This window comes from Lactuca serriola, chromosome 5 (assembly GCF_051521515.1).
Source record: "Lactuca serriola cultivar US96UC23 chromosome 5, Lser_US96UC23_V15, whole genome shotgun sequence".
Lineage (NCBI taxonomy): Eukaryota > Viridiplantae > Streptophyta > Magnoliopsida > Asterales > Asteraceae > Lactuca > Lactuca serriola.
This window is the reverse complement of record NC_136412.1, coordinates 86476012-86489340: the sequence shown is the minus strand read 5'-3', so window position 1 is coordinate 86489340 and position 13329 is coordinate 86476012. Positions and strand designations below refer to the sequence as shown.

General features: G+C 33.7%; 2 protein-coding genes across 2 annotated transcripts; one reads left to right on the top strand and one right to left on the bottom strand.

The window, feature by feature from the left end:
- The first annotated feature begins 4585 nt into the window (after positions 1–4585).
- Positions 4586–9269, top strand: PTR2 (peptide transporter 2). The gene is made up of 5 exons (XM_079000581.1): positions 4586–4945; positions 5738–5840; positions 5934–6151; positions 7092–7648; positions 8337–9269. The coding sequence occupies exons 1-5, from the start codon at positions 4895–4897 to the stop codon at positions 9160–9162; spliced, it is 1755 nt and encodes a 584-aa protein (XP_078856707.1). The 5' UTR covers positions 4586–4894; the 3' UTR covers positions 9163–9269.
- A 497-nt stretch (positions 9270–9766) lies between these two features.
- Positions 9767–12172, bottom strand: LOC145049650 (GDSL esterase/lipase At5g42170-like). The gene is made up of 5 exons (XM_078998029.1): positions 11983–12172; positions 11700–11830; positions 11340–11573; positions 10530–10785; positions 9767–9957 (listed from the first exon to the last, which is right to left on the bottom strand). The coding sequence occupies exons 1-5, from the start codon at positions 12170–12172 to the stop codon at positions 9767–9769; spliced, it is 1002 nt and encodes a 333-aa protein (XP_078854155.1).
- Positions 12173–13329: the final 1157 nt, after the last annotated feature.

Genomic DNA, 13329 nt, shown 5'->3' with positions numbered 1-13329 from the left:
TTGAAATATACCCAATACCGGTTGAAAGAGACAGAAAGGGGTTGAAAGCACCCGAATATGCTTGACTATTATGTATATATGGTATGGGGTATTTTGGGGAAACTCACTAAGCTTTGTGCTTACGGTTTTCAGTTTATATTTTAGGTACTTCCAGCTTGAAAGGGAAAGGCTCTGCCTGATTGCACTACATTCACCTATGTTTTTCCGCATCACGTGATTTTGGGATTTTGTACTTTGATAATATTTTATTATGATATACCATTGACTGCCTTGATATGATTATCGTATGATCATAATGAATTTTAAAAATAAAAAATTTATTTGAGTTTTTGGGATGTTACGGTCTTTAAATTGATTACTACTATTTTACATGTTTAAATAACACTATAGATTTTACTAACACTAAAGTGATGAAAAAATAAAAAATAATATTTCGATAATAGAAATTCTAAAATAATTTCTAGCACACTAACCCCTCAATATTCATCTTCTTAAATGTGGAATAACCGTATGTACATTCATTTATTTTACAATTGGTTTTTACTATAAAAATTATTACAATATTTTTGAATGTCATATAACAATGTTAATTACATGATTGTTTTTGTTTCTCTTTTAAACTATGTTCTTATATATATATATATATATATATATATATATATATATATATATATATATTAAAGGGGAGCACTTCTTAGGAATAGTGTCTAACCAGGGTGTGTTTAATTCCTTAACCATGGTCACGCTTCATCTGGATCCTTCCTTGGATTTCTGTAATTCGATCATCACCGACTTCCTTCCTCTTATCTCTTATCTCCACCCAATTTCTTCACTTCTGCATCTTATGAAGAATTTATTCTCTCACCTACCTCCCCTCTCCCCTTCTATTGAACATGGTGGTGTCAAATTTCATTGCCTTTGATCACGTCGCTGCCACCGTGAAGCAAAATCGAGAAGATTCATCACACGTATAGGTCATCCTACGGCGTTTCCGACACGCCACTGTCGTCTCCAGCATTTTCGACACGCCAACACCAGCTCCACCGCATCCTCATCAAATGATCTACGATCGCGTTGGCAAAAAAATCAAATAGAAGCTCAAGCGACTCGAATACTCTGACCCTAGGTTCCTCAAACACAACTCCCCTAACCATACCCTAATCGATCACATGTCTATCCTACGAGACGGCTACTGTTGGGGTGTGGATCGATTCACGGTAACAGTTTGAGATGGAAGAGAACAACCGCATCACTCGACCATGGTCCATCAGTGGTGACATCGCCGTCTACTCGACCATTATCGATCATCGACACAGTCTGACCTGTTTCTATAAAGGTACTTCCTAATGGAAAAGAATAATTCTTAGATGTCCATGTCACTTCAATTTTCACCGCCTCAACCCCTTTTTTAACCTAATTCTCCATTGAACAGCAACAACCTGTACGAGTAGGTAGTAATCGGAACTCAAGAAGGCAGACAGTAGGTCTGGATTACAACAGGTGAAGCGGCAGCCTAACATAAATCAGGTACTTTATATATACCTACATTTCTAGGGTTTATGAATTATTCAAATCTTGTGTTTTTGCATATTCAACACCACCGAAATTGTTGCAGTATCCTTAGGTTCCTGTCAATTCAGGAACAAAAACAAAAAAAAATAAAACTAAGAATGTGTGTATGATTAGGAATGGGAGAGGGTCTGCTTCTCTTGCAACTCCGCTCCTGGTCATATGGTGGTTTTCTACAAAGTCAACATCAGTCAATTTATAGACATGTTCATGTTATCATGTTTCTATATGTGATAACGATATCGAAAGGTGTTATATTTAGAAGATTACAAGAATTATTTGTTTCTGAATGAGCAATGGGTGGAGGGCAACATAAACAGAAGATTGTTATAAAAAACTGTTTTATTACCTAAAAAGTCTCTCAAGATTTCATATATTGGGATTGAACTAAAGCGTTTATTCTTTGTTTTTAGGGGTGCAATTGAAGAGCTGGAATCAGAGCTTAGATGATCTACTTCCAATTCAAATCTCTCCTCCATGGTAAACAATTCTTATCGGATTTTTAACCTATAATGATGATATACTTGGATATTTTACACATAATGGTAATCTAATTATTGTTTGCTACCCATAATAACACTATACTTATATTTTGATTTCAATCTTGCTTGCTCATGTGGATGGAAGCCAGTTGTAGGCCAGTGATAAGGTAAACTGTTTCTAAAACCCAGTTGTAGGCCAGTGATAAGGTAAACTGTTTACTTTTAATGTTACTCTGTCTATATGGAATTAGAGATATATAGGTATGTTGATTAAAATATGTATTTATTATCAAATCATAGAATCTGATGCATTTCTTCTCTGATTGAAGGTATAGTTGGACATATTATTATGGGCATACCAAAGCTCACTGAGATAGATTAAAGCACAAACTAACAAGAGTTGGAAATACTTTGAGAGCATTAATAAATACAAATGTATCTCCACTGCCTAAATGAAACGAAACTGTTACATATTGAACATTAAGAAAACAAGAAATTTGAAGTATTCTCTCCAATTGATTTTGTTGATGTTGGTTTATTGGTGAGCCTTGGGTATAAGAGTATTGTTTTTTCTGCAAAGTTGCATACTTTTTTTAGTTTTTTTAGGATTTGGACAGATTTACCCTTTTCACTTGCTTTTGTCCCATTTTTTACTTTTTGGATGGCTGGGATATTTTGTGTTGGAAAAGCAGGTCAAAACTAAAATCAGATGGAAGTAAGGATCCTTTTGCCCTAAATATATGACTTAATCTTTTGCAGGGAGGAACCCCAGGTGTTGGGAATAGTTCCGGTTTCCCGGCCATTTTGTGTTCAAATCCGTTTTAAGGTGCAATTTTTGTTTTTTAAAACAAATATATATAAAAACAAACTTTTTACATCCTATAATGAAAATGAATATGTAAAAAATAGGAATTTAATTTTTTTAAAGTCATTCTTAAAATGTAAAGTTATTTTGTTCATATTTCAATTTTGTTGAAAGACCTATCGCACCTAGTTCAAATTACATGATTGTTTTTGTTTCTCTTTTAAATCATAACATTCTAACACATTTACAAATAGAAATTATCCATTGGATATTCAAACCACTATGCTTTCGTAGTTTCAACCAATCATTAGGCTGGACGGAGTGAAGCGGGAAGGGTGTGCGGGAGCCATTCCCGCTCGGAGGAACACCACATCGGCGGTGCGAGATAGGAGGCGTGGGGAGGAGGTGAGGGGAGGGGTTGCCGTACTCTCTCTCTTCTTGTGATTGGCTGGATTTTTTTTTTTAGTTTGTAGGTTCTAATCGAGGAAGAAGGAAGACAGATGAGAAGTTTCTGGAAATGGCATATATGGCAGAATACACCCCGACTTTGAATTCACTTCACAAAAATAGTTTTCGAAAATTACAAAATAGACACTATACTTTTATATTCTAATTATCATTAAAATCAATTAATTTTATTTTAAAAGAATCAAAAGAAAGTAACGGGAGTTTTCCATAGAGGTGGCAATCGTGTTGTGCCGTGTCGGGTTCGTGTCATGTCGAAACACTAAACGGGTTGAAAGTGCTTGACCCTAACCCAACCCACTTAATTAACGTGTCGTGTCGTGTCAATCCGTTTATTTTCATGTCGAGTTCGTGTCGGGTTTCGGGTTAGGGCTATACCTTGAAATATGTCGTGTCTTGTGAGGTTAAAAGATTGAGCATGTTGAAAGAGTAGGAGTTTGGTAGGTGGAAATGAAAAACTAATTGTTTTGAGGCAGAATAGATTAAGCCATAGCAAGTTTAGAAGGCAAAATTAAAAGAGTGAGAGTTGGGGAGGCGGATGACAATGTCATGAGGATGTAAGAGTGGTGAAAGAGACTGTGTAGTTTGGGAGAGAATGGAAAAACTAAAATGAAATTTTGATCTAGATGGCTAAGTCATTTCAACATTACAAAGCAACTCAATTCGAATGTTTTTTTTTACTTATGCTTTTGGTTTTGTATATTTCTAGTTTGTTTAAATAATTCAAAAAACTTGCACATAAATAAACGGGTCATTTTTTAGTCATATTCGAGTTGAAATTCTCAACCCTAACCTTACCCATTTAATTTTCGTATCGTGTCGTGTCAACCCGTTTATTTAAACGGGTTGAAATATCTTACCTAAACCCGTTTATTTTGTGTCGGGTTCGTATCGAGTTTCGTGTCGTGTCAATTTTTGTCACCTCTAGTTTTCCACACATTCCTTGACTTTTGGTGAAGAAAAGAAAAGTAAAAGAAAGGGCGATATGGCCCACAAAAAATGGGGGCGAGTTTTCCATCGCGTTTTCCCGACTTATATCATTATGAACTTATGACAAAACATTTATATTTATAAATTATTAAATTTTCTATTATCATGCTCAATAATTACTTTATAATTCAATTAAAATTATTTTTACTTTATTTCATCCTTAATATCTACATCTTATAATCTATTTTTTTTAATATCACATAAGATAAGAAGGTTTATAAAATAATATCTAACATAATATTGTTTCTAACCGAAGGATTTGTAGATTCTATCTCCTTTTCAAATCAAACACCAAATATTTTTTGGATTCTAGATTCAAATCCGTGAAAAACCTTAAATAGCGATTAATCGGAGATTTAAAACTAACACTGATCTTATAAAACTAACCCGTTGAAATTATTTTCGTTTCTGAATCGTGATCTTATCATATCCATTGAGTGCGGAAACCTAGGTTGCGTGCGTCAATACCCATACCCACTACCGCTTTCTTTATGTTTGAGCATTTTCTACTTTTGATCCTCAACCGACTCCAGTTTTCTTGATTTGGGGGCCAAGTTCCTCCGGCGATTAGATTTGTGGCTTGATGGGGCGCCATGAAGACGAAAGATTGCTCTTAGAAGGCAGACTTGTAGAGGTAATACTCATTATATCTTTTATTGATCAATTCAGTTTCTTCATGTTTACTCAGAACAATCAAACATCTTTAAGTTTTTCGAGGTAAATTTGTATTGGGGTTTTCGGAGTTTGGTGTGAGCAATTCGGTGCTATTACCTTTTGCTGCTTCGTTTTCATCATTAGAGCTTTGATTTTATCAAAAGATTTTTTGATTGTTAAGTCATGAACTTTGGATTGCTAGTAATTTTAAACTAATTTATATGATCCGTTCTGTTTCCGTAACTTTATCTGACTAGTTTCTTGGTTTCTTGATTATCATGGATTTTATCACAAGTTTTCCAATATTACATTCTTGAGTATCATTTCTGCAATAAGCTTTAACTGATTAGTTTTCGATAGAAAGACTTATTATCTGCTATCTGTAATCTAATTTGAAAACAAAAACAAACGCCTTTAATCTTGGGTACACGCGATTAGGCATCGAGTAAACATAATGAATAACAGATCAGTGTGGAAGATAAGTCCCTGTAAGGTTAATATATATACACACACACATACATATAAAAAAGCCTCTTTTTTCTTGACTTTTTCTATTAAGTCATTGTTTCTACAATAAGTCAAGTCATATCTAAAAGAGAGCTCCCTATTCTTATGTTAACTTCAATTTTCTGAATTTGGAAAGATTCCATCTTAATTGATTAGATCTTAAATCAGACATTTCCCTTTAACTCCTACTTTCTTACAAGATTTCCCTCATTTATATATTCTTAAACATCATTTAAATCTTGATCTCTATAATTTTTGTTTTTAGAATGATGACAGCTTATACACTGGAGATGGTTCAGTTGATGTAAAAGGAAGGCCTGTTTTAAAAAGCAATACAGGCAATTGGAGAGCATGCCCTTTTATTCTTGGTATTCCATTTTGTGTTTTTTTTTTTTTTTTAATTTTATTTTTCATTTTATTGCATTATGAAATATTAATAATACATATTTGAGTTGACTCAGGCAATGAGTGTTGTGAGAGGCTCGCATATTATGGAATATCTACAAATCTTGTGAGCTACCTCACAAAAAAGTTGCATGAAGGAAATGCTGAAGCTGCAAGGAATGTTACCACGTGGCAAGGCACATGCTATCTTACTCCCCTCATTGGTGCTGTGTTGGCGGATGCTTATTGGGGGAGATATTGGACTATTGCTGTCTTTTCAACTATTTACTTCATTGTAATCACATCCTCTTTTTAAACTTTTCACTTTCAATACACGATAGGATTAATGTCAATGGGACAAAAATTGTAACTTTTTTGTGTCGCACAAAAAAGTGGGACATGGGTTTGCTCTCATACTCTCGTTTGTGCAAAAGACATGAATGCCCTTCTTATCTTTATCATGACAAATAGCCCTATTAAGCTTGGAAAGGTTTTCTAGGGGTATATTTTATAATGAGGATGAGGAGGGCATTCGCGTCTTTTGCACAAACAATAGATTGAGAGCGAGTTCATGTTCCACTTGTTTTAGTTGGCCAAATTTTAATTTTCAAAATTTGTCCCATCGACATTTTTGCTTGTCCAAATTCAATGCATGTCAAACACAGTACAATGATTTAGATAAGGAGGGCATTCACGTCTTTTGTCCCATTGATACCAACCCTAGTTTCAATCCAGTGTATGCCAAATGCACTACTTTTTTCTTGTATGAATAGGTTGCACTACATTTGGCACTCATTAGGACACAAATTGCACACCCAAAAACTATAAAGTATAACATGGACTTGCTCTCAATCTCTTTTGTGTGAAAAAGACGTGAATGCCCTCTCCATCTTCATTATAACAAGCTTTAATTGCAAAAATAGGAACCTACTTTTAGTAGTTTGTTCATTATAGAATCCTGCTTTTTTCTTCTATTACAACATTGTATCTTCAAAAACCTATCCACTATATAATAATACCATCATTATACAAACCAATTTCTACTTTTATAATTGGATAAAAATTTGTAATGTATATTGTTTTAAAAGTACAATGTTTTTTTTTTTTTTTTTGCATGAAAAAAAATGAAAATAGGATGCTATGAATAATGATAAATAAACAAATAAATGGAAGTAAGTTGCTATTTTCTCACATGCTAACACAATCCTTTACTTTATTTCTTATTTTCCTCAAAGGGAATGTGCACGTTAACACTCTCGGCATCAATCCCATCTTTAAAGCCCATCGAATGCGTAGGCCCCACATGTCCTCCCGCCACACCAAGTCAATACCTATTTTTCTTCTCGGGACTTTACCTAATTGCCCTTGGGACCGGAGGGATCAAACCCTGTGTCTCGTCATTCGGAGCAGACCAATTTGATGACACGGATCCCAAAGAAAGGGTAACAAAGGGATCTTTCTTTAATTGGTTTTATTTCTCAATAAACATCGGGGCATTAATCTCAAGCTCTTTGATAGTTTGGATTCAAGACAATAAAGGGTGGGGCCTAGGGTTTGGGATTCCGGCTTTGTTCATGGGTGTTGCTATTGTAAGTTTCTTTTTGGGGACCCCACTTTATCGATTTCAAAAACCGGGTGGGAGTCCGATTACACGAATGGGTCAAGTTTTGGTTGCTTCGTTTAGGAAATGGAGCTTACCCGTTCCCATTGATAGCTCGCTTTTGTATGAAACTCCTGATAAATTGTCCGCGATTAAAGGGAGTAGGAAAATTGGTCATACCGATGAATTGAAGTAAGTTCTTTTTTTTACTCGAAAACTTAGTTTGGTTGTGAAATTTTTTCCAGTTTTCCATGAAAATTTTTAAATGAAAATAAAAATTTTGAAAACCATTTGGTTTATTAAATTTTCAAAAATTTTCCAAGAAAATGAAAATTTTCCAAGAAAATGAAAATTTTCTATTTTCCAAATTGTATGTAAATTAGGAAAGTGATTTTTATAGTTTTCCAAAGTTTTCTAAATTTCTAAAACGAAAAATGAAAACCCCATCGATTCAGCCAAACATGTTTTCTAAATTTTTCATTGAAAACTCAACTCTTTTTTTTTGAAAACGTCCATTTTCTTGGAAAATGGAAACAGTTTTTGTGGAAAACTGTTATTATTTTTCTAGAAAACGTTTTCAGAAAATAGAGTCGAGTTTTTAATGAAAATTTTAGAAAACGCGTTTGGTTGAAACCGTTGGAGTTGTCATTTTCCGTTTTAGGAATTTAGAAAACTATAAAAACCACTTTTCTAATTTACATACAATTGGAAAATATAAAAATTTTCATTTTCTTCCAAAGTTCTTGAAAACCGAATCAACTAAACGCGTTTCCAAAATTTTCATGGAGAACTGGAAAATTTTCCACAACCAAACACACTCTTTAACCTCTTTCATCCTTATACTTTTTTCACAAGTTCTAATTATAACTTTTTTAATAAGGTTCCTCGATAAAGCCGCAATTCTCACACCACACGAAACCACAACCGGAAACTACTCAAACCCATGGAGACTATGCACCGTAACACAAGTCGAAGAACTCAAAATCCTAATCCGAATGTTTCCAATTTGGGCAACCGGAATCGTCTTCTCAGCCGTATACGCCCAAATGTCAACAATGTTCGTCGAACAAGGCATGATGATGGACACCAAAGTCTTCTCCTTCACAATCCCCGCAGCTTCTCTCTCCACTTTCGATGTCATAAGTGTCATCTTCTGGGTGCCCGTCTACGACCGCATCCTCGTGCCCGCTGCCCGAAAAATCACCGGGCAGGGCCGCGGCTTCACCGAGCTTCAACGGATGGGGATCGGCCTCTTCCTTTCCATTCTCTGCATGTCCGCCGCCGCTTTGGTTGAAATAAAGCGCCTCGATATCGCCGCCTCCCTCGGGTTAATTGACGAAAATACCCCTGTCCCGATGAATATCCTTTGGCAAATCCCGCAGTATTTCCTCCTAGGGGCGGCGGAGGTTTTCACGTTTATCGGGCAGCTTGAGTTTTTTTATGATCAGTCTCCCGATGCGATGAGGAGTTTGTGTAGCGCGCTTTCTTTGTTGACCACTTCGTTGGGGAATTATTTGAGTTCGTTTATTTTGACCGTGGTCACGGTTTTGACTACGCGAAACGGGCGGGCGGGTTGGATACCGGATAACTTGAATGAAGGGCATTTGGATCGGTTTTTTTGGCTTTTGGCGGGGCTTAGTTTTTTCAATATGGTGGTTTATATCTTTTGTGCTAAGATGTATAAGTCGAAGAAAGCGGCTTCTTAGGTTTGGTTTAGGTGCTTTTTATACAAAAAAACATTTTCGTTTTCATTTTGTATAAAACAATGATATGTTTCTGGTACTTTTTACATCCAAGTTGAATTTTATCAAAACCGAAAGTTGTTAGAAACAGTGTATTCGCAAATCAAGGTATTTCACAACATCTTTTGATCATAATCGTACATTACCTTGAGTCACTTTGATGCATAAGGTACAATACTTTAATGCATATTTGATTCTCGAGTAGCCCAATATAATTAACATGACTACTTATAATCATGTTTTGATTAATACACCTCTTAGTTTATCAATATTTTAAGTAACTACTACAAAAATATCCTTTACATCGGGTCTTCGGACAACACTTGAAGTTGATTGGATTTTTTAATAGTAATCGAAATACTATCGGAATCTAAAGGTGTTTCCTTTAGAACAATTGGTGGTTTTTTAATAAAATTGCTTCATGTTGCAAAAGTTGAACTACTGAATAGACATGGTTTATTCCTTTAGAAAGCGAAATAGTTCACGTTTATTTAATTAGAAAGTTGAATAGTTATGCTTTTTAAGAATAAAGGATTGGTATACGCAACACAATATAGGGTTCATGATTTTAGTGCAAACATTGAATCAATTGTGGGAGAGCATGATCTACAACGATGTTGTAGCCTTTGTCTGTTAAGTGGAGACTATCCCAGAATAAGAATTTCGAGTCATTGGGACATATTGGGCTAAGTCTGTTACAAAGATATGATGTCTCATACAACCCTGTTCCACAACAAGCATTGTCTACATCTTCGAAGCCTGAGAAAAGAAAAAGGAAAAAAAAAAAAACAGATGAAAAATGTTAATAGGCATCATCTTCCTTAAATTTGTGCCATGAATTTAAAACGAAAATAATATACGAAGATTATGATTATGGAGAAACTCTATGGACGTGTTCAACAGTGAGTTTTTAACGGCTTTTAGCTTTTAACAAGAAACTTGCTATTATTTTAAGCAAAAAAGTTTTTAATCTAAAAGTTACTTCAAATAGTTTTTGAGAACTTTTAGTTTTTAGCTATTGAGAATAAATGCCAACCTTGTAGAGGAATATAAACTCACACATTGTTGTTTGGTTAATTAGTTACCTCTTCCTTAGAGACAAATTCCAATAAAATTTTGAGAAATATGAATTTTTGAGAACTTTTAGTTTTTAGCTATTGAGAATAAATGCCAACCTTGTAGAGGAATATAAACTCACATTGTTGTTGGTTAATTAGTTACCTCTTCATTAGAGACAAATTCCAATAAAATTTTGAGAAATATGAATTTTAGAAGTATCATAACAAATTATTTGGGTATCGTACTATAAGGTGGAATCTAGTGCATAATACCATATTGGAGATGGTTTTGAATGATTTCTCGTGAGAGATTGAAGTAATCAACATAACAAATCGTGGAATGTGGTAGACTACTTCGAAGATATTCGAGCTGACTTTTTAACATTTTGTTGAAGGTTTCTGCATCTTCATTGAACATGTTGACACAATTTCTACGTACTCCTCCAAATACAGTTCTCATTAATGGAAAACAACCAATATAGGGTGTACCGAAGACAACTAACTTCCTTGCTCCCAATTTGTATAATTCCTTAAACAAATTTTTGGAAACATTCACATGTAAATTAAAAGATATAATAAAGAGTTAGTAATTCTATAGTTAAAGTCGGTTTATGATGAATTGAACTCTACATAGTTTAATAGATTTCCATCATTTCATTTTCCATAAACTTTACCATTTTTTTTGCTACACTTCACTAAACTCTAGTGATACATATTTAAAGAATAAAATCATTTGCTTGTTATTCATTTAACAATAAAATTTGTTTATTTATTTATATTCATCGAACACCAATATGACATCCTATTATAGTTGAGTTTAATCCATTTGATGTAAACTAAATATTCTACCTCATTTAATCATTCCATTAAACTATGCATTGCGGACGAACTTATGTTTTTTGAAATGAGAAAATAGTATGTACAACTTTGTCAAATTCTTTATGGAAAGCGATGAAATCTTTCAATATATTTTCTAATAATTAGTTGATGCAAAATTTTAAACCCTAAATTAAAGGAAAAACTAGTAATGATATTTGAGCATGTTCTACAACTAAAATAAGATAATTATACGCATGGGATTACCTCAAAAAACATTCTAGCATTTTTTGCCAACAAATTAGCATAATCAGTCGCATTATACTGCAATCTTCTAACTGGAACAAGGCCATAACTTATACTCCAATCATTGGAGCTTGATGATACCAAATACACACCATTCTTGATTATATGCTTTGCTGCTTCTTCTCCAACAATTCTATTAAGCTTCCAAATGTATTCTTTGAACATCTCCAGTTGAATCGATAATGGCATGACATTCTAAATGTCATACGCCCATAAAAAATGAACAAAATACACACAAACATACATGAATGTTATTTAGTTCGACTATTAATAAAAAAAAAAGGCAGACATGAGGAATTATATATACGCATGCATGCATACTTGTATTTGGGAGGTTACGCCATCATACCCAGAGCCAGCAGAAGCAAAACATACACCCGTAGGAAGATCTTTTTCTCGTATGTAAGGGTCTAAATATGCTGGAAGGTAGTCCTTCACTCCTAGTTTCTTAACTATAAATTTAGCATCAAAAGATAGCAAATTTTTAGTAAAGGAAATGATTCGAACGTACAACATGTGTAGATATATAATAATAATAATAATAATAATAATAATCTGATGATAAGATTCTTGAGGTTGAACTCTTTCGTTCTATATTAATTACCTATGTAGTCGCTAATAGTTCTATCATTGGTGAATCTTCCTGATGATACTCCTCCCATAAAATCTTTTCCATATGGGGGGAAGTCAGCTTTGATCAATGTATTTAGAAAGTTATTGTTCCCGCTATCAAAGAAGGAATCTCCGAATGCCCAGACTGCTTCTACCGAGTCATGTTTTGGTATGTTTACCATTGCATTACTGAAAAATAAACAAAGAGAAACATAGAAACAAAACTGAACTGACTTATAAACTGAAAGTATCATTCTACAAATAATAAAGAAACTTAGAACAAGATCAATGGATATATAGAGATGTTATATATTATGCCAAGTATTTTGATTGATTGATTATGAACGGTTGTAAATGGAAACATTCGCCCCCATTATAAAGAGATGAAAGGGTCTATTATATTAAGAGTAATCAAGTCTTTAATATTAATCGTGTGTATTTGTAGTTGATGTTTTCAATCGAATGATCCTTTTGGGCAAAGGGTAAGTGGAGTGGTGGTGAGCGTTTGTAGTTCTCCCATGAGAGAAATCTCACAAACGTGAAGTTTGTATACAACATTCGTAATGGGATGAAAGAACACCAAGCACGTATTCTTAATTTCTTAGAATGTTTATAAAGTTTCATCCGTAATTAATTATTACTATCTAAAGACATAGGAAGGTTTTCTTAATTTCTTTCTAATGAGTATTTATTTATAAATTTTAAGTGGGTACTTTTTTTAATTTATATGTAATATTTATTAATATAAATCTGGTTTTAATAAACTTTAAAAATTTAGTAAATTCTGTTTTTTAGAACGGCTGAAACGAAACTAAAAAATGAGGCTCTAGCAAGAAACTAGAGCAAAAAACGTTCAATTCACAACTCAAATCGTATATCGCTAATTTATGATACAAATATGCAACGAATGAGCTTGTTTTCCAATTTAGCAACGAGATAGTGTGCTAAAACGTCGAAAATTAGCAAGGGATAAGAGAGAATAGTGACATTTTGGTGGTTGTCATTACATAATTCAGTTTCTTTCGGGCCGAAACCATTATTATATTTTGTACTCATACTTTTTTAAGTTTTTGTTCCATTATAGAACTATATTATATTATTACTAATCGAGATTGCATAAAAACCAAACTGAAATTGGGGGAAAAGGTACAAAAACTAAAAGCAAAAACCAAAAAGAAACGAGCCAATTTTTTGTTTTTTTTTTAAATGGTATTTTTTTCGGTTCATTTCGTTTTTTATTTAAAATCCAACTGAAATAACCGAACCATCTCTCTCTCTCTCTCTCTCCAATTGGAAGTCGCCATTAATACTACCAAAAAGTATGATCTAATTTTATGGA